The sequence below is a fragment of the Pipistrellus hanaki genome (assembly GCF_964339955.1).
Source record: "Pipistrellus hanaki genome assembly, chromosome: 9".
Classification (NCBI taxonomy): domain Eukaryota; kingdom Metazoa; phylum Chordata; class Mammalia; order Chiroptera; family Vespertilionidae; genus Pipistrellus; species Pipistrellus hanaki.
In genome coordinates this window covers 62,322,835-62,345,309 of record NC_140511.1, presented here as the reverse complement: position 1 = coordinate 62,345,309, position 22,475 = coordinate 62,322,835, and the positions used below count along the sequence as shown (strand labels likewise).

Sequence of the window (22,475 nt, the reverse complement as noted above, 5' to 3'; positions counted from 1 at the left end):
TCAGGTGTTTCCATGGAATGTTGTAGCAGAAGGAAATTAAGGGGGACAGCAATAGCGAATGAAGCAAGGCAGCACCTTACCCAACAAATTACGCTTTTTTAGTTTTTACAGATCTAAATATTCATACATTATTTCCTTTTAAAAGTGTCTAAAGACTAATTGTTTCTTTTTGAAAATTATAATTTCCTCTGAAAAAGTGATATGTAATATCAATAACCTCCCCCAGTTTTAAATTTCAGATGTATCTTATTTTTATTCCATTGCACTTTTGCACACACGGATGTATTTTTTTTTCCTGTGGATGGGCTGATTTATGTCCTCACATATCAATTGGGATACCCCTACCAACATTTCTAGGTCAAACTAGAATTATAGTTTCTTCTAGTGTTGAAAATAAAATATGTCGGAATTAATCACTTTTATTATTAACTGTCTATGATGTTTAAAATACATTTTATCTAACAGTTGTATATAGAATGTTATTTATATCTTTAGAGGTTATGCATTTCATCAAGTTTGGAAAAGGGTAGGATGAAGTTTAATGAAATCTCTGTGCTTTATATTCTCCAGAGATTTTATACAAGTTTCCATTCATCACACATATGTGGGGTTATTTCTCTTATTGATTGTATTCCAGTATTTTAAGGTGATGCTTTGTTCTTAAATGTACTTAGGGTCATTTTTCTTTATGTTTACATTTTCTTATTTGTACTTACTGCAATTTAGAGAGTTTAATTATCATTAGAATGATAATAAGATAAAGATAAGTTTTTTAAATGACAGTATTAAAAAATAACTCTTTAGGAAGGTTTAAATGCTATAAAAATATAAAGCGAGAAATACATGCTTGTCAAATATACAGTACAAATAAATAATTTAGATGAAAATGGTTGACTACATTTAACAAAGAGACTACCAAATAATGACGGGCTAAAGAGTGGTTGTTAGATTTGATGTACTTCATTGTATATTGTAAGTAATTGCTATCCATAAAAATTCTATGGCTTCTGTATGAGAAAAAGAGACACTTTGACAGGCAACCCTGGTATGAAGCGACAGCAAGTACAAATCCTTGGCAACTGTCATTATCCTGCTGTTGCATTCACATCCAAACTGTATGATAACTTAGAGCTGCATGGTTGCTATTGAGCCATGTTCTGTCAAAGTAGCCACACTTTCTACTGATGAATAGAATTATTAGCCCCATGCAGATTACTGTCATAGAAATGTAAACTCACCAAAGATACTTTCTGCTTCAGAAAGGAAGAAAATTAACAAAATTCTATATCATTTTATGCTTATTCTGACATTTCTGATGAGATATTTCTTATTAAGTAAGGGAGAATTTTTAGAAAATACCATATTAGTTGTATTTTAACTCATTATAAAAGTATTCAAAATTCATAGATTTTGAATAAAGCTAAAAGTAAAGCAACCATGATTAGAAAGTTGATTGTATAAGTTAGGCTACTATTAGAAAGTAAAAGGAAACTGAAACTGACTTTTAAAATGAGAAATAGTCATTATCTCACATAACAGGAACTTCAGAGGCAGGGTAATTCTAGGATTAAGTTCAGTGGTTCAGCATGTTATCAAAGAGCATGGTTCTTTGTAACTTTTCCACTGCCATCCTCAGAATATTGGCTAGATCATTGGTTTTGACTGTTCCTACAAACAAGATAGTTCATCACAGATTCACTCAACAATGTCCAATAAGATAATCAATGTTTGATCACTTACATCTCTTTTTCATTATGGCAAAAAACTTTCTCCAGAAGACTTCTCGCATGTCCCAACAATGAGCCGTCAGGTGTTTCCATGGAATGGAAAGTTGATTACTTAGCCTGCAAGGGAAAAGAAATTAACACCATTTGTGTTAGATCATTAAGGATTCCTCCCCTGGAGCTGATCAGGTGGTACTTTTCATGAGCATATAAAGAGGTTGGATTCTCAAATGGAAATGACTGTTTTCATCTAAGTAAAAATCAGGGAAATGACTGAGATAAAATGAGCATTACCTGACATAACTCTTGGCGTGAGCTTTAGCATATTTTATTTCATAAATTGCGTTTGTTTCTTGTCAGTTGCATTTTTACACTATGGCATAATTTTCAAAGAATAATTCCTGCATGTCAGTCTGGTTGAGTTCCTGTGGAAGTGAAAAAATATATAAAACAAGGATCTTATTCTTGCAGAGTGGGATATGAAATCATCTGAAATCACAAAGCAAACATATCAGTATGCAAATCAGTATATCAGTTCATACACAGGACCTGGGCAGAATGATTTAAAATAAGGATTGACGAGATCTGCTGGGGTTAACTCCTTTTATGTGTCTTATCAGCTTGAACAGTTTTGTTAAATCCTTCTCTATACCCCTAACCCCTGAAATTTCCCCTTAAATTTCAGAACAGGGACTTTTCCTTCAGAGTAATTATAAATTTATATGTGTGACCATTTGTTTAACATTTATCTCTTCTACTAGACAATTATGAAAGAGGTTTCTAGAAAACATAAGTACTGAGTTCAGATTAACATTTATTAAATATTTACTTATTGAAAGATGTACAGTAATGGGTACAGATCTGTTGAGTGAACACCATTGGTTATAAGGCATACAGATAAGAACTATGGAAGGTGATGAGGTGCAGTTACAGCTGAGGGATATTACAGGGAGCAAGGAGCAGCAGCAATTGGTAGAAGTCCTTGAAGATGAGATCAGCAAGTATGACTTTATTAGGAGTTTTCCTCAAATCGCTATAAAAAGCCATTAAGATTCACTAATGCTATTAAAGCCAAGGAAATGAGAAGAAAAATTGCCCCTGTCAAAATTAGAGGCATACCCTTAAATCTAATCACAGTCTATTTTATCTGCTGTATCTATATTGCTCCCTGAGTATATTTTCTTATGCTTTTAAACCTCACATCTTTACTTGGTTATTGCTTTGTGAAGCAAAAATTATAAATTAGATTAAATAAAAATCAAAGAGTAAAGCATAATTAAATACTAGGCTGGGTTATCAAGGGGCTTGTAAATTCCACAATGTATAAGATCTGTCCCTGATAATCTGTTTGGTTACAGTGGAAAGCCAACATGTAGATGAGATACAGTACTGTTTGAGAAAAGAATATAGGCTTAATTAATTTATTAATATACTTTTATAATTTTGTGATTTATCATATCCATTGTATCATATGTAGAAGTTGTCTAAAAGATTTATTTGCCACCCTAACCGGTTTGGCTCAGTGGATAGAGCATTAGCCTGTGGACTGAAAGGTTCCAGGTTCGATTCCTGTCAAGGGCATATACCTCGATTGTGGGTACATCCCCAGTGGTGGGGGGAGGTGCAGGTTTGGAAGTGCCCAGATGAAACCCAGCTATGAAGCAAGGGAATCTGGTGATGGTGCCAGTGTTGGGCCTTTGATTGATAGGTTTGGGGCTCCCTGACCCAGCTGCAGCTTGTTTGAGAGATTTTAGCCTGAGCAAGGACAGGTCATGAATATGAAAAAGCTGGTGCACACAACTTAGGTGGGGTTGTAAATTGGATAAGGCTGGGTCTTAAGGAATCAGCAGGGCAGAACAAACAGAAATGGCTGCCAGTAAGCCTTGCGACTGGGGAGGTTCCAGCATAGGAACAATGATCCCTGAGCACCTCCATCTGGGAGAAATCCACCCCCAAGTTCTTGCCCTGATGCCAGACAGTCCAGTTCCTACTTGTATGGGTCTGTGTTTCTCAGAGCCTCACCCTGCTGCTGGAGCTCAGAGGAAGTGGGACTTGTAAGTTTAATTCATGGTGCCGGTCTTTTAAGGGGAACAGCCTGGTGTCCAGCAGCCTCTGTCACTGAGCCCCAATCCATATTGGTTTTTACAGCTCATAGTTCTTACTGTCTGTAGGGATTTCTTTCCCCAGTTCTGGGACCCTGAACTGGGGGTCTGGTGTGGGGCTGGGACCCTTTGCTCTTCCAGATAGCCTCCTCACAGATTCAACAAAGGAGGTTTTTGCTGTTGTGGTTAAGGTATATATCAGTTGTTTTTTAGTGAACCAAATGGGAGATTATTCTGGATGGGCCTGACTAGACAGATCAACTCTTAAATGACAATTCAGAGATGAGAGTCAGAAGAGTCAGAGAGGTAAGTGAGTTCCTACTGGCTTCAAAAATGATAGCCACTATGCGTTCTGTAGCAGTAAGGAACTAAAGTCTGACAAAACCTGAAAGAGCTTGGAAGACCCTGAGCAGCAGATGAAACTGTAGCCCTACTGGCGCATTTGATTCAGCATTTTGAAATCCCAAGCAAAGGATATAGCTAAGCATTGCCCAGACTTCTGATACATGAAAACTGTGCAATAATGAACAGATGCTGTTTTAAGTCACTAAGTTTGTGCTAATTCATTGCATAGCAATAGAAAACTAATATAAACAGATAGGAAATTGACAGATAATTTTTAAAAGATATATTTTTGAAGTAATGTGATTGATGTTCATGTGTCATCCTACTATATAGTGGCATTTAGTTTTCAGGCGGAAAAAGAATGCTTTCACACCAATAACACAGTAATGAATTGGAATATTTAAAAGAAATTAAGGTCTAGCGTTTTATTTCACTTTTTTGAATTTTTATTATTGAGAGTATTATAGATTCTTTTTTCTTCCACTGCATCCCTCCACCTGGTTCCCACCCCACCCCAGTCCTTCACCTACCTTTAGTCTGTGTCCATGGGCAGTGCATAAATGCATATAATCTTTTTGGTTAATCAATTCCTACCCCTTGCCCCCTTTCCTCTGAGATTTGTCAGTCTCTTCCATGTTTCCATACGACTGGTTCTATTTTATTCCTCAGTTTTTTTGTTCATTAGATAATACATAAAAGTGAGATCATGTGATATTTGTCTTTCTCTGATTGGCTTATTTAGCCAGGTCCCTTCATGCTGTTTCAAAGCAGGGGTCTTCAAACTACGGCCCGCGGGCCACATGCAGCCCCCAGGGGAGTCTGATCCTGCCCGCCAGGTTTTTTGGGCAGTGAGCGCAGCCAAGGTGTTACAGTAGGAATTAGTAGTTCATATAGTCCGGCCCTCCAGCTCTCTGAGGGACCGTGATCTGGCCCCCACTTTAAAAAGTTTGAGGACCCCTGGAGAATAAGTGATCCTTCTTTGTTATAGCTGCATAGTATTCCATGGTTTAAATGTATCACAGCTTTTTTTAATCCACTCCTGTATTGAAAATCCTAGTTGTTGTAAATAGTGCTGCTATGAACATAAGGGTGCCTAATTCTTTCTGGATGGTGTTTCAGGATTTTAAGATATATTCCTAGAAGTGGGATCACTGAGTCAAATGGCAGTTTCATTTTTTATTTTTTGAGGAAACTCCACACTGTTTTTCATAGTGGCTGCACCAGTTTGCAAAAAATGGGACCACATCAAACTATAAAGCTATTTGCACAGCAAAATAAACCAGCATCACACTGGAAAGGGCTCTACCTGGTGTGGCTCAGTTGATAGAGTATAAGCCTGAAGACTGAAGGGCCCAGGTTCAATTCCAGTCAAGGCCATGTACCTTGGTTGCAGGCTCCTCCTGGCCCAGGCCTTGGTCAAGGCTTGTGCAGAAAGCAAGCAATAAATGTCTTTCCTTATCAATGATATTTTTCTCTATTTCTCCCTCTCTCTTCCACTCTCTATAAAAATTGCCAAAACCGGTTTGGCTCAATGGATAGAGCGTCGGCTTGGGGACTGAAAGGTCCTGGGTTTGATTCCGGTCAAGGGCATGTACCTTGGTTGCAGGCATATCCCCAGTAGGGGGTGTGCAAGAGGCAGCTGATCGATGACTCTCTCTCATCGATGTTTCTAACTCTCTATCTCTCTCCCTTCCTCTCTGTACAAAATCAATAAAATATATTAAAAATAAATAAATAAATAAATAAATATCCTTGGGTGAGGGTTAAGAAAAGGAAAAAGAAAAGGGAGAACATATTTACCAATGATACAGTGATAAGGGGTTAATTTCCAAAATATATAAAATATCATACAACTCAACAAAAGGAAGACACACAATCCAATTAAAAAATGGATAGAGGACCTAAATAGACACTTCTCCAAAGAGGACATACAAATCCCAAGAGGTCCAGCATTTTAGATGGTAGGAAATAATGAATGAGATATAGTGATTCCAGCTATCAGGTCTGCCAGGGCAGACATCAATGCACAGCAAAGAAGTATATTCCTATATGCAAGGGTAGCATAGAAATCTTACTGAGGAAGAAACTACTTGTAAAATATATATATATATATATATATATATATATATATATATATGTATGTATGTATATATATATGAATTATTTACAGATATAATAGAAGATTTACAGTAGAGATGTAGCATAAACTTGTAGGACAATATAGTAAGACTGTAGAATGTTAAGAATAAAATCTTTGTTATAAAATTAGGTCAAATTCCAGCATGTGGTAGAAAACCTCATCAATATGTGAACACAAAGAGAGGTTATTATTCAAAAATAAATGACCATTTCCTAAAATTATTGGAAATACTGATAGGAAATAATGGTAATATAGGAAGAGGAAGAGGTGAGGTTTCTGAGCCAAAAATGTGGCAGTCTACTAGAATTGTTCTTATGTGACTAGAGTATCTTAGGAAGCAATGAAAGGTTTTGTGCCGTTCTGGAGTAGATTTACTTTCCTAACTTTCTGAGTATTCTGGTAATAAGCTGTATTACCTGAAGCCGCCATGAGGATGTGTGACTTTCAGTACCAAACCAGGATGAGTTAGTCACCTTAATCTTAGGTCTGCTGTGAAGCTTTTCCCGACTTTATTCCAGCCTACATAAGTTTGTCTTCAAGGAGTTTAAGCAGTTTATTTATCATATATTCTCTCTTTATTAGGGTTTAGTTTGCAACTTTCTCAAGGGTAGGGACCACACCTCCTTAACGTTTGTATTTCCTAATACTTAGCAGACTGCTAGTGTTTAAGAAATTAATCTAAAAATTTAAAAATTTTACTTACATTGTTTTAAGGGTTACATAGCTTTCTTCTTTAAGTATATAAGTACATTTAATGGGTATGCGTATGAGTGTTTTCTTTTAAATCCTCAACAGAGGATATTTTCCCATTGATTTTTAGAGAGTAGCAGGGAGGGAGGTGGTGGAGAGAGAGAGAGAGAGAGAGAGAGAGGGGGGGGGAGAGAGGGGGAGAGAGGGGGAGAGAGGGGGAGAGAGGAGAGAGAGAGAGAGAGAGAGAGAGAGAGAGAGAGAGAGAGAGAGAGAGAGAGAGAGAGATGTGTTGGTTGCCTCCTGCATACACCCTGACTGGGGACTGGGGTTGGAGCCTGCAACCCAGGTATGTGCCCTTGACCAGAAATCAAACTGGAGACTTTGGTTGGCGGGCAAATGCTCTAACCACTGAACCCACTGGCCATGGTTGAATGTGGGTTTGTCCAAGTATCTACTTGGGTTCAATTTCTCCCTGCCAACTAAATAATTATTTGAGCTTAGGCAAATTAATTAGCCTCTCAGAGCCACAATTTCTTAAATCTAGAAAACAGGGATAAAAAATAGTACCTATTTCCCAGAGATATTGTAAGGATTATGGTAAGCAGAATAATGGCTAAGTGTGTAGTATGTTGTCTAGCACATAGCACAAAACTAGTTATGATGTGGTAGTTGTTAATAAGCGAATATAAATCACTTCACTATATTCTTCCATGCATTGTTTCTTCCAGGGAGTTTATGTCATCCCAGGCAAAAGCAGTTATTAAAACTACTGAAGATTACTTGCAGCCTCAGTTTGGCCCCAACAGACTGTTGCTTTCAGCAGCAATATCCGAAGGGTCAGGACTTCAAAATTGCTCCACACATCAAACAGTATCAGATCATAGCCATGGTGAAATATCAGATCCGGATAGCTACAAATCAAACAGGAACAACAATTCCTGTTTTATATCAGCATCCAAGAGAAACAGACCTGTCAGTGCTCCGGCGGGTCAACCGAGGTAATCAAAGCTGTGCTCTCTTCTTTTTAACCAACTGTTGCAGCTTTTCCCTTTGAGCAGAATTCATAATGCTTCAACTGGTTATTTCAGACATTAAAATGTAGCACATCCCTAGCCTAGGGTTTTGTTTCTGTGTTGTTGTTTTTCTTTGAAAGCAGAGGGGTAGAAAGTTGTTCATTACACTTGTGGAAAACATGAAATACACTTCAACCGGGATACTATGAAACTCTAAAAAAATATTTAAGACAAAATCAGTCTAGGACCGCCATAGATCTTTGCTTACCAGGTATTTGTTTAAAAATAGAAATGCATGCTTTTGGTATTTAACCAATATTCCAAAATAAAATTAAATTGTAATGAACTTATTATAAAACTATCTTGTGTATTTTACATAGTTTGCAATAAACTTTCAACGTAAGAGTTTGTGGATAGGATAACATGTTTTTAAAATAAAAATAAAATCAAGGAACTGATGTTACCATTATTTTCATATGTTTGAATAGCAGAATATATTGTTATTTTAATTTCCCTAAAGTTTTATTTTAAAATGTTTCATTGCCTTCTATAGCACTAAGAATTAACAGTTACAGAACTCTGAAGCAAAAAATTTGACATTTTAGTCAATTACATGCTTTTGCTGAGAAAATAATAAGATTGATATGGTTTTGACTGAAGACAAAACTTAGAAATCTTCTTTTACTTCCTCCAAACAATGTGAAATGAAAGCAATTATAATTAACTTTAGATTTAAAAATGTTGTCATGATCTACTTAAATTTGAAATCTTTTAACATAAATCAAAGAACTTTGATAAATATGAACACTTAAAGGAAAATTTTGCCTCTAAGTATTTTATGATATTAAGACCATTTTGCTATTTTATGCTTTCTATCAGAACATAATTAATATAAAAATAATTTTTAAAAACAAGTGTTGTGATGTTTTATAAGCAAAATGATAGGAATTATTTATTTTGAGATAAACTGTCCCATAAACAGTTTTGACAAACTTATCCTGTATTAAGTATTTTTAAATATTTAAGTAGTTATATACAGCTATATACTATAAAACGTTTTTGAAGAATACTTACAGTCATTAGAGCTTAAAAAATATCCAGGAAAATATGGTTTTGAATGTTTTTACTAGTTAGCATGCATCTATTTTTACTTGTGTTTTTCTCTTCAGAGTTGCAGAGTTCTCTTCTTTAAACTTTCGTTCGACCCAGAATTGGCACAGAATCTCTCAACGACATAAGCTTCCACCCAGAGTGATTAGAGTAACAGCTTACAAAAATGGATCTAGAACAGTCTTTGCCAAAGTTGCTGTACCAACCATCTCCTTGGTAACTAGTGTTCAAAAGTTTCCTTGCTTCATTCCCTTGCTCTCTTTAAAATGTAAAAGTGGAGAAAAATAACATTTATTCTGTCAAATGTTCTTTTTAGTAATACGAATCTGTAAATTACTTATGTATCCTGTACATGAAACTCACAGGCACGTCTTTCCTGTTTCACCAACATATACATAGTGAAACATATTTAGTGAAACACATGTGATGCTTTACACCTTGCAGAGTTATAAAAACATTTAACTGACAGGATATTTAAGGACTAAAATTAAACAATCATTAGATATTCTTAGTGCTGTCATTTATCTTTTATTTGTATATTTTCAACTGCTAGAAAATACACTGGTGGAGTTATTCACGTTAACTCTGGCCTCAAGTTTCTGTTTTGATTGGAAGCATGTTTCGTCTCACGGAAACGTGTAACTCTCCTTTTGTGAGTCACACTCTCTTACCTTTTGCTTTCTCCCAGTTGCTGGAGGACTGCACAGAGAAGCTGCGTCTGAACATGGCCGCACGACGCGTGTTCTTGGCAGACGGCTCTGAAGCCCTCAGACCTGAAGACATACCCCATGAAGCCAACGTTTATGTTTCAATGGGAGAGCCCTTTTTAGATCCATTCAAAAAAATTAAAGGTAAAAAAGAAAAGAAAATCCTACCCCCACATACAGTAAACGGCTTGAGGGATGCAATTAAAAAATGATTTTCATCCTGTCTTTCTTGCATGGTTTAACAAAACTAATGTTTACGCATTTACAGCTCAGTAAGAGGATAATGTGGTTAATGAAAGAAAAATCCACTGACAGCCACGTTTATTGCCCTTCATTAGCATTGGTGCTTAATTTAATATAGATCTGAATAGACATTAGGGAGCCTGCAGGAGGTTAAATGGTGAAAATATAATAAATTAAATCAGAGATTATTGAATTTACTGTTTAGTTTCTGTGACAACCAACAGACGTAATTCATTAGACTTATTCTCTTAGAAAATAGTTCACGGTTTCAAGTATCACTTATTCATTTATATTCTTGGTCTTTCTTCAGATGGTATTAACATAATTATGAAAGTGTGGCCAGTAATGAACACATAATTCTTATATACATGTAATTTTCCTAATAACATTTTTCATAAGGTAAATGCTACAGCTTGACTTTTTTTTTACCTTGAAATGTATATATGCTTATATACATAATAGAAATTATAATAATATAAATTATATATGAAATATAAACAGAAACATAATATTTTAGAGCTATTTGTAGATCAGATCTTTTTCAAAAATGTGCATTTAGATTTTCTAAACTGAAAACATTTTTTCTTCTTTAATGGTAAAAAATACATTTTAAGAGATAAATATAAGTACTGCTATCTAAGAATATTCTTCCAGATAGTCCATATCCAAATACCATATCCAAGTCTGATATCAAGTCCTATATGTGGTAATCACATTTAAATGACACAGCTTTGCCATACAAATTCAATGTATCTAACTGCTTGCTGTGCTCCATTATGCTTTTCCTATCTTATTAAAAGTTGTAGTGTATATATTTTTTTCTTGCAACTGCTAAAAAGCTGATGAGCCAAAGGAAAGTCTAGACAGTAATAGCATAAGTAGAAGAAACGTAACTCTGGAGTTGATTACAGATGAAGTGAAAATTCTTTCTCTATTAATGTTATCATATATAATAATACTAAGATTTCTGTCTCTTTCATAATGCTTGATCATCAGGAAATAATTTATTGAATTCAATAGAAAGTTCAAGGTAATTTGGTCCTTGTAAAGAAACTTGTTGCTACAATACTCAGTAAAAATTACCTATACAATAGTGGAGACCCATATCATTTTCTAATTTTGTTTTAACTTTAAATATGGCTGCCTTTATTTTGTATTCATTAATCATCTGCTTGCAAATAAGCATGAGTCTTTGTAAGTAAATGTTTCTGAGTTTTTTTATTCAAGTATTTATATAATTTATATAGGATCTTTCTTAAGATCCTTGATTATTTTTTTTTAAGAAAAATACTTGCCTTTCCTATAATAAAAGTATTGCGGAAGAGATATATTAAAAAATTACTTACATCTAAGCTTCTTAGAAAATTTCCTGGACATGTATGCTTAAAATACCAATGTTACACACATGACTAAGCTTGGTGGATGATTTTTAAATGTACAAACTAATTTCCCCCTACTTTTTGTTTTCTCTTTTATTCTTTTAAAAGCCTAGTCCAGAACAAAAACTTCTCTGCTTTGTCTGCATATCTTTGGCTGTGTTTCACTGTGACATGCACTGCTGTTCTTTTAGCACCAAAATGTTGGCACACACTCCTGAAAATTTCACACCATCTCTTGCTGGATCAGCAAGCTTAACCCACCAAAATCTGGTGTTGTGCAATGGTTTTTGACTGATAATCAATCTTTATGCTGCTCGACAGTTGTTGCTGGGACACGGAGTAGAGCAGGTGGCAGATGTGCCTTGTCTTTTGAGAAAAGAAATGGTAGGTGAGCTTGGACACAGACTAGCATATCACATGTCCATTAAAAAGTCTTAGGATAAGTAGAATGGGGAAAAAACACTCTAAGTTCACAGATAAGCCTAAAGACCAGCATTTGATTTCTTTCAGAACATTAAGAATATAAATGTAAATAAATATTATACATATGTGTGTGTATATATATATATATATATATATGATAATGTATATGTATAACTTGATTTAGATAATTTGAGAGAGGTGTGGAGAGATTTCATATATATGTATATATGCCATACATACACACACACATACACACACACACACACACATATATGCATATATCATGTCACATACACTTTCTCAAATCAAGTTAAAATTACTTTTCTTGCATGTGTCTTATAGATAAATCTTATAGATAATTTGCCAACTTGTTGTCCTGAATGTACCATAAAAAATAAAACATGCATGGTTAGTTTTGAAGGTGATAGATGAATTTAGGGTAAGGGGATATTCTCAGAAGCTGGAAAAGCACACATTCTAAAGGTAAACAGGGGTAAAACAGTTAGCAGAACTGGATATTACTCTTTTATCTTTCTAAATGAGCATGGGTAGTTTATATACAATTAATCAACAACATTAGAGTCAGCAACTGGTCATTATTATTTCAATATACCGAGTTTCAATCATTCAGCCAACATTCATTGAAAGCATACTATGTGCCAGGAACTAGGGTAGATCAGAGACAGGTGGAAAGAAGAGTTTATGGTCTGATTTATTTTTTTTATGATTATTCTTTAATCTTCAATTTTGAATTCAATTGAATCTAAGATTAATATTTATTAAATATCTATTATCTGTAGAGTCCTGGCACAGGGATAGAAACCCTGGTCTTTAAAGACCACAAACTGGGTAAGTAAGTTATAAATCCTTAAAACTGAGAACATTATTCAACAAAGTGATAGGAAAGGAACATTTACTTCATTTCTGGCAGAGGAAGGCCAAATAAGCCTAGGTATATTTTGGCAATTATATTTCTATACTTTGTTGTTGTTTTTTAAAACAAAGTATAGCAATACAATTTGGAAAAGCAATGTAGATAATGAAAATTGCCTTCCTTCAACCTATTTCCAGATTTGCTAAGGTAGAAAAATATGTACAGAACATCTATGATTTTTTTTTTGGCCTAGATGTAATATTTAATTAGCACACTTAGAGAACATCTCTGATTTTTAAACTACTTTACTACCTCTTTTGAGCATCACTGTTGACAACCAGTGGCACTGGATTTAATGGAGAGCTATTCATCACATACCTCAAAACACAAAGCTTGTATATAGAGGTCAGGCCAAGGTCAAAACTGACAGGCAGGGTTCCCTGTTGAAATGCAATATTAGAATAATTCTTGCATTTTGGAGTTGAGTACTTGAGCAGAAAGATTAGTTATGTATGGGGAAAAATAGAAATATTTTATAAAGAAAGTTGATGATGATAAACTGTCTTATGAGGTCTTAACAATTCTGGCATTTGGAGAGTCTAAAATTTATTAAAGATTCTGCTAGAATTGTGAAGATGTAGTTAATGAATTGTTTGAAAAGACACTTAAAAGTTTTCAGATTTATGGGCATGCAGGTTAGGTATTCCATTTCTTGAATCTTCTGCTTAATGGGGCACAGTGAAAATTCTTGCATCAGATTCATGGGGTTTATAAGAGTTCAGCTGCTTTATAACTGCTAGGCAGTGCAAACCTAGCATAAGAAACGGTTCATGCCCTGAAGCTGCTTACATGTCTTAATGAAGATGAGGGGGCAAAAACCAGCTTAGACTTAATCCATTGGGTCTAACTTCCAATGTATAGAGCACTGATTGTTTAGAAATTAATTTTTTTAGTTTTATATTTTCATTCTGTCTTTTTAAAAGTCTATTTTATTGTTTAAAGTATTGCAAATAGTAGTACATATGTCTCCTTTTCCTCCCATTTCATTCTCTCTTACCTGTTCAATCCTACCATTTGGCTTTAGAGTTATCACTTAAAGTGATTCATTTAAGTCCTAGGTTTTGTTAACCAGAAGTGTAACTGAGTATTATGAATAACATTTTACATCTTTTACATACTGTATTGTGAAAATGTAGTCACAGGAAAAAAAAAATCCATGAAAAGAGTTCTAGATATTACACCTAAGATCTAAATTTAAACTGAGAGATTTTTTGTTGTCATGTGATCTACAAAGTGAAATAATTTGCTGTGACAGCTTGTGATTGACAAGAATATGTGTGAGCACATTTAAAACAGGCCATCTTTTCATGTAGAAGTAAATGTCAGTGAAATGATGGATTCTCATCATTTTAATTATTGATGATTTGGAAATAGTTCAATTCCATGACACACAGGACACATTATAAATAGCAGCATAACACTTTTTCCTCATATCTGCGACAATAATGAAATGTTCTGTCATATTTTGTTTTTCAAAAAAATGCATTAGTTTAATGAACCTGGATTCACACATTATATTCTCTCCTGTCTCCTGGATGTGTTGATTTTTAAATGGTTGTCTTAAAAGCACAAGTTTCACCCTATCTGGTTTGGCTCAGTGGATAGAGCATTGGCCTGCAGACCAAAGGGTCCCATGTTTGATTCCAGTCAAGGACATGTACCTTAGTTGCAGGCTCCTCCCCAGCTCTGGCCCTAGTCAGGGTGTGTGCAGGAGGCAACCAATCAATGTGTTTCTCTCACATCAGTATTTCTGTCTATCTTTCCTCTCTCTAAAAATCAATGGAAAAATAACCTTGGGTGAGGATTGGGGTAGGGGGGGCGGGGAAAGCACCAGTTTCAAGAAGTGCCCACTATCCATATTACATCGTCAAGTGCTGTTATTGCTATTGGTCTCAAAACAATGCCACAGTGCTACCGACACCCATGGCTGCTATAGTCCTGTGAAAGTTGGTATTGGCCTTCCTGGTGCCCACCTGGAAAGTGACTACTGCTTAATTTGAGCAGACGCAGCAGGAGGCTTTCTCGAATTTTCTGTTATCATGTTGCTTGCTTGAACAGCATATGGATTAGGTGAGGTTATTTGTCAGTCCATTTTATCTGCCACTTAATTGCATATACTCTAAAGCAGGAAAGTGACATTATATAGAGAAAACACTTTCTTCTGAGATAGCAAATGCTTCTATTATTTCTACAAATGAGGGTAAAAGTATAGGTGTATATTTTTGTATTTCCTTATTTCAAAAGTTTTAAATCTGTATATAAGTATGTGGAGTATCCTTATTATAATAGATATGGATCTAAAGATAATGACAAAAAATAGACCCCCCCCTTCCAAAAAAATGTCTTTAGATAATAGGAAAGTCTAGAACATACATGAGGTAGCATAGTATAGTGTCAAAATATCAAATCATTGAAAAATATCTAAATTTTTAATATATTCATCTATTTAATTATGGGCTGCTCTCGTGGACCTTGCTGGGATTATTACATAATATATTATATTTACACCATTAGGATATATGCACTACATGAACTTTTTTTTAAATCCAAAAGTTTCTATTCATAGAACCACACATCTGATTTAGGATTTGGGGTAAGGTCTTGCTGTCACAGCTGTAAAGAAACCTGATAAATTTTAATTCTCACTATGATATTAACTCAGAAGGATTATAAATGTCTTTATTATCTTGAATTGTTTGCCGCATGGGTAAGAGTGGACAGAGAGAATATCTCCCTGTCTAGAGCTGAAAGATTGTATGTGAGATTTTAAAAAAATTATGCTTCCATGTCCAAGGAGGCAGAAGAATAGTTAGAGCTCAATTATTTATTCAATCATTTCCTCAACAAACATTTGTTGAGTTCCTATAATGTGCCTGATGTTGCACCAAACCTAAGGATTATGGTGTGAACACAACAAAAGTCTCTTAGAGCTCAGCTTTTAGTGAGGTGAAAGGAGCGAGCAGTAGACAGTATATAAAGAACTATGTAAGGTATTTACTGATAGTGGAAAGTGTTATAAAGGAATTAAAAAGGGTGCTATCATGAGAGCAAGCAATGCCATAGAAACAAGGAGGCATTTTTCAAAAATGAAGCAGGCATTTGCAGTAACCTTTAAGTAAGATCTTTTACAGCATTGTCTGTCTACCCTGCTAGTTACTTTACCTGGGAATTCATTTATATATATTTACAGTTACTGTTTCAGAGGGTTTTACCTTTCCAACTCTTTGTTTTTGATGCTTTCAGACATCTTTTAGGAGAAAAATGAGAAATGCATTATTATTTAGTGCAAAGAGCACTAGACTTGAAAATCTCACAAGATTCTAGTATCTGTTATGTGACCCTGAATAGGTTGGTCTATGCTTCAATGTCCTGTAAAACAGAGATATTAAAGGATTATTGGATATTGTCTTGTTTTTCTAAAAAATATATAAATTATTTGAAAATGAAATGTCTATAAATCCCTTGTCTGAAGAAAATACAGACAATAGCATTTTATAAGCATATTACGATCCCAAGGCCATTAATCAGAATCTTTTGTTCACTCTGACCTTCCCAGAATAGCTCGCAGGTTCAGGAAAAAACAACAGTGAACAGCATTTGTCTCTACTTTCTTCATCACTGCCAAGAAAGCAAACTACAGTGAGAAGCTGGGCAATTCATGTGACATCTCTAGGCCTCAGTTTCCTCATCCAGAGATTGAGCCTAATGCTATACACCTCAATGAATTATTATGAAGAGTAAATAAGATGATGTATGTAGAAGGTTACCATGTATAATAGGTATCTGCAACCATTATATTTCCATTAGAGTTTCATACACATTGTCACAAGTACCTATTTTTACTACCAAAGATATTTGGTTCGTCTGAGATTTTAAAAATATATACAACTCAATTAAAATGTCTGCCAAGCACTTGTGTATACAGCATAGTATGAAAATCTGAATCAGAGCCTTTGAACTCTCAATGTATTGTGGCTTTTTGCCTTGGTAATTTTTTGTGGGGTAAAAGGCAGAATCAAGTCCTTTTATAAAAGGAACCCCAAATGCCCTTGCTCTGCTCTATTCCACGAGTTTTTTTTTTTTTTTAAATCCTCACCTGGGGATATGTTTATTGATTTAAGAGAGAGAAGGCAGAGAGAGAGAGACATCAATGTGAGAGAGGAACATCCATCATATGTTTCCTGTATGTTCCACGACCAGGATTGAACTGACAACCTTTGTGGTATACGGGATAACACTCCAACCAACTGAGCCACCCAGTCAAGACTCCAAGAGTTATATTTTAAAAAATGTTTATGGCCCAATGGTAACCTTAACTTTTAGCTGCCATAACTTATTTCAGGCAAGTTCATAGAAAAGTTCAGCAGAAGATTGACAACATTTTGATTGGCACAATAGATAGAACGTTTGTAATTTTAATCAAATTTAAATTGAAGACATACTTCAAATGATATGTCAGACTAGTGTTACTGGGTTAAAATCTAATGACAACCACTGTCATTATTACTTAAATATAGCCATCATGCCTATAGCAATAAATGATGACACTTAAGAACGTGCAGAAACAAAGAACACAAGTATTTAGAGAAAAGGGAGTGACTAGAAACTCAGTTGAACACAGGAATGTGACCTGAATTTAATCTATTTACCAAACATAGGAGCAATTATACTTTGAGCAGATGATATAATTGAATATAGCAGTATGTTTTCTTACTGTCAGAGCATTTATCTTTTATATGTTCATCTTGCACCCATGAAATGACCGGCTTGTTCATATTTAATGTCATTAAAGCTACTTGACAGTCAGCATGAATGTGTTTTCAAGTGCTAATCCAACTACCAAAAAATGCATTTTAAAAAATAAGATTTTTAAGAAGCTTGTTGATTTGGACTTGCAACTTTGCTGCTGTTTTGTGTGCCAGAAGAAAGCAACATATCCTTCCTTCCTTCCTTCCTTTTTTTTTTTTTTTGGCCTGATACATGCAAAGTAGAAATTTACAAATCAAGGAGCACCCAGATTTATTTAATTTTATAGGAAGCTTTTTTTTTTTTTTTGAGGTAGACTAAGGAAATGTAATGGTATTTTAATAGACCTACTAACACAGAAGCAAGTTGCAAGGTACTTTATCTTTTCCATGACTTGGTTGTAAACAAAATCATGAAAGTAAACTGGGGTGTGGAATTTTCATAATAGAATATAATTATGGTTGGAGCCTGGCATTCTCTGTGTGCTGTAGGAGAGGAAGCTTGTGAACAGGCAAGGGAACTTGGCAGTCCCTGAGCAGCTGGGATGCAACTGGGTGGGGATGGTATTGGAAATGTGTGGACTGACTTTCTCCATTGCTAGTGGAAATGGGGTCCTTAGGTTATCTTAAGAAAAAGAATTTTCTGAGACTCCCATGGGAGGATGAGTCATTTTTATTTGCATGGAATTACATCCCTGGATTTGTGAAGTCCCATTTCTCTTAAACCAGTCCTCAAAGAGGTGCAGCCGAGGATTCCGGAGAACTAGAAGCAAATCTAGTTTCCAGAGCTGCTGTTTTATAGTGAAGCTGGGTCTGGTCTGGCATTAGGCTAGGTGCAGTCTGCCAGTCCATTATGTGTGGTACACATGGCTGAGAACCATGTAGGCAAACGCAAAAGAGCAGAAGCGTGAGAGTCTCATAGGTCAGGAGTCAAACCCCAACAAGAGAGAGAACTCCTGTGTTTAGGAGATTAAGGATCTAAAGTCTGCCCAGCCAGTGTGTTTCATGGTTGAATTTTTTTTTTTTTAATTTTTAGTCTGATTCAGGATAGATATTGGTCTTATTGCTTTTTTAAAATATATATATTTTATTGGTTTTTCATAGAGAGGAAGGGCAAAGGATAAAGAGCTAGAAACATAGATGAGAGAAACATCGACCAGCTGTCTCCTGCACACCCCCCACAGGGGATGTGCCCGCAACCAATGCACATGCCCTTGACCGTAATTGAACCTGGAACCCCTCAGTCCGCAGACCTACGCTCCATCCACTGAGCCAAACTGGTTTCTGCCCATGGTTGAACTTTGACCTATGCACCAGGAGGTCACTGGTTCGATTCCTAGTTGTGGCCTGGATTCCCAGTAGAGGGCGTGTAGGAGGCAGCCCATTGATACTGATGTTTTTCTCTCATGGATGTTTTCTTTCTCTTCCTCCCCCTCTAAAAATCAATTAAACATATTTTTAAAAAATATCTTAAGTTTTCCTGCACTTGGAGTAGCCACACCTATTCTGACCAATGACCTGTTCCCAGATGTGACTGACAAGTAAGTGTCCTCTCTATCCTTTACTGGGCATGCTTCTTGGCAAAGCTGCACAAATGAATGCCTATAATATTTGGCTTTCCCATCGCTCCTTTCCAGTTATTTATAACTAGGTTAAATTATACTGTGTCCCGGCCTGCGGGACAACAACGGGGGCCCGCAGGAACCACCTAAGAGAATGAGGCAAACAAGGAACGCGAAAGAATGGGAGCAAGACAAGGTTCTGATCAAGCTCCGATTTTTATTCTCTGAAATGGCTGTATTTATACAGCAGAAACAAAGGGGGGCAGGGCCGCCCATGCAGAGGGGTCTTTGGTACCTGGCAACACAGGATTGGCTAACTGCCAGGGGGCAGTGTGACATTCCAAGGTGCAACATTCCAAGGCTGGGCCATCTAAGGGGGAGGATCAGGAAGGGGAAGAGGCAGGAAGACAGGAGATGCTAAGCTGCAGGTTATCTTATCTTCTGGCCAAGCCCTCAGGGCACCACATAACTTCTGCTAGAAGGAACTTAATTCTATTTCCTTAAGACTGAGTTGCTTGCCTCAACTCTGCTGGCTCCCAACAATACTGACATCAGGAAAGTACTTTCAAAGGTTTTGTTAAGCCTTAGAACTTCACTAGACTGTAGCTCTCAACCCCATCCTTACCCAATAAGCTCTTAACTTGCTAGAGAGAAATACCTGAGAGAGAGGAAACTGGGATCGGTCCGGTCCTTATTGCTTTGGAACCCATTAAGTGTGGCTAGCAAATTTAAAGGAGGGGATGAGATAATAAGGTGAGACTAGGACCCCTTCTTTGGAAATTGGGTGTGTAAGGATAGGTAGAGCCTTTGCTTAGAGTACTGTCAATGAGGTAGAAATTCAAGAATTCTCCAAAGGGGAAGAAACTCCAAGCTTCCTGTTGTTGAGATTCATGCACAGGTAGGCACTGTATTTGGTCCCACTGTCTCTGGAAGCTCCCACTAATAAGGATAAGCACCCCTTGCATTCTCAGTGTCCCTTTTTGTAATCAAATTGGTAATTGCTGGTGAAATAAATGCCCCTTGTTTCCTCTAGACCAAGTTTGCTTAGGAAAGAAACCATAGCTGCCTTATTCACGATCATTTTCCAGTGCAGGGCCTGGCAGTTCATAGACGCCCAACTAATGTTCAATGGATAAATGAAGAACCCAATGAAATAGTACCATGGTGAACCATCCATATCCCAAGGAGTTGGTGGTGAGAGGGGAGGGGATAGACCTCATTAGAGCAGCCTGCTGGCCTGCAAACAGTGAGTGGACTTTTAGGAGTATATTAAATATCCCCTACCCCAAATTCATATGTAGATTTGTGAATGTTTCCCTTTGGCAGGGGGCCAGAGTAAGCCAGCCCAAGAATAATTACATTGTAAAGAGGCTAATGGTTATGCTAATGCTTGTCTGAGACCAGACAATGGTCAGAAGGGGAGTGCTGGTATAAATGATTCTCCCAGGAACCTATAGATCCGGAGATTTTTAGCCTTCCCACATCCTCTCAGGAATGCCCTTTCTTGCCCATTCTCTCCCCTCAATCTTTGCATAGAGTAGATGCTTATTAAGTATTATTGGAAGCGAGGGTGGGCCATAACAAAGGAGACCCTGTGACCTTGGGGAAGGCTCAGGGCACTGCTCACTGTAGTGCACAGCTGAGGGATGTGGAGCTAATGTGGGGCATTTTTTGGGAGGCTGTAATTCTTACAGAAGTACCAGATAGTTTCAGTCCTGGGAGGGAAGCCAGGATTTCAAGATTTGAAAGTTAAGGAAACACAGAGGTGTAGAAAGCATTTGTTAGCTATGGCTAGTATGCTTTCCTAGAAGATCAAAGTGCATTTAGATGATCCCATTTCTTTTTTAATACTCAGCCTGCCTCCCTGCCCCACATACCCTTCAGTCCCCACATTTGATTACTCTACCTTCCACCCTCTCCCAGCCTCTGAGATTACTCACCGGGACTAAAACCTACTCAGGTCTTTGCTGAGCATCCTCAGGCTCTCAGTGTTGGCATGGAAGTATCAGATTCTGTTTTTCTCCTCATCTTTGGAGGTAATCATGCTTACCCTTGTTGTCTGCCCTCAACCACATTTCTTTATATGAAGGTGAAATCCTTAGAGCTGTGATGTGCACAACAGTCTCTGCTATCCTGGTTCTCCAGCAGATCAATACATGCTGCTGTAATAGACCTGCCCTTTTCCTCACTGTTCCCAATAGTTTTGTTTCATAGGGAAATGGATTTTGCCCCAACCTAAGGAAGATTTTTCCAATACCTTCACTTGTCCAAAAGATGTAATGGCCTGCTTAGGGAGGTGTGGGACTTCCCAGCATTGTGCACATGGCTCTGATCTGGCTACTTCCCATCTTCCTTGCTCCACAGTCACTGTGAGGAAGGGGGAAATTTCACTTTCCCTCTGGTTCTTTATGGTTGGCTGAATAATTAAGTCAACAGGAGGCAGATTAATAAGAGAAAAATCAAATTTGATATTATGCACACGGGAAACCCACATGTTTAAGAGAGTCAGAGGTTCATACACCTTGCATACATAAGAGGTTCTGAGATAGAAAGGGAGATTGAGGTATATATAAGACATCCTGAACTAGGAATGAGGTACTGTACATGGGGCTTCAAAAGATCTTTAAATGATAACAGACATTTAGTAAATAGAAGGTTGCCCTCCCCTTAGGTATGTCAAAAGAAGTTATCTCTGATAATCTCTTATTATGAGCAAAGCATTTTATTCAAATTCTTTTAAATAGTTAAAGGCGGGCACACAGACATTTCTCCTGAGCCTGAAGCTAAAATTGCCTTTAGCTCAAAGTAATCTGTATACCACTGAGGCACATTTTGGGGTGGTGCATTTTGGACCCCTACATGTCACTCTGTGTCATCTCCCCTCAATGTTCCATCATACTTCACCTACCTAGTATCCTCTACCTTGAATATGCTCTCTTTCTCTCTTGCCCACTCCATGCATCCTTCAAATCCTACCTCATGTTCTTCCTCTGGAGAACCTTTTTTGACCACCTCAGGTGCCTCTACTCCATGCTCCCCCAGTACCCTGGGCACACCTCTGACTTAGCACATGCCATATTGTGTGTTCTTTTTCTTTTCTGTCTTTTCAAACAGGCCAAGAGCACTCTGGGGTCTTCTCTGTGCAGTGTATCTAGCAGGGAATATGTGGTGGGCACTCAGAACTTATTTGTTGAATGAATTAACAGTAAATGAAATGGGTGGTTAGAGTTAATAATTTTAAGGTCTTTTTCAGTCCCAAATTTCTACAATTCTGAAGCCAATGCATGATAATGCACTAAGCCTATGGCTTTTTGCTTATTTGTACTCTGAGCTGTCCTCCATGATACCAGGTTTATGA

The 22,475-nt window shown here is 36.7% G+C and overlaps 1 protein-coding gene across 1 annotated transcript in view; it reads left to right on the top strand.

The window, feature by feature from the left end:
• The window catches only part of DCDC1 (doublecortin domain containing 1), a 287,695-nt gene that overhangs the window by 17,464 nt on the left and 247,756 nt on the right, over positions 1 to 22,475 (top strand). Inside the window, exons 3-5 of the mRNA XM_084894634.1 lie at positions 7,730 to 7,999; positions 9,184 to 9,340; positions 9,813 to 9,975. Coding sequence (XP_084750760.1) covers positions 7,730 to 7,999; positions 9,184 to 9,340; positions 9,813 to 9,975 — 590 coding nt within the window. The remainder of the gene's footprint in view (positions 1 to 7,729; positions 8,000 to 9,183; positions 9,341 to 9,812; positions 9,976 to 22,475) is intronic.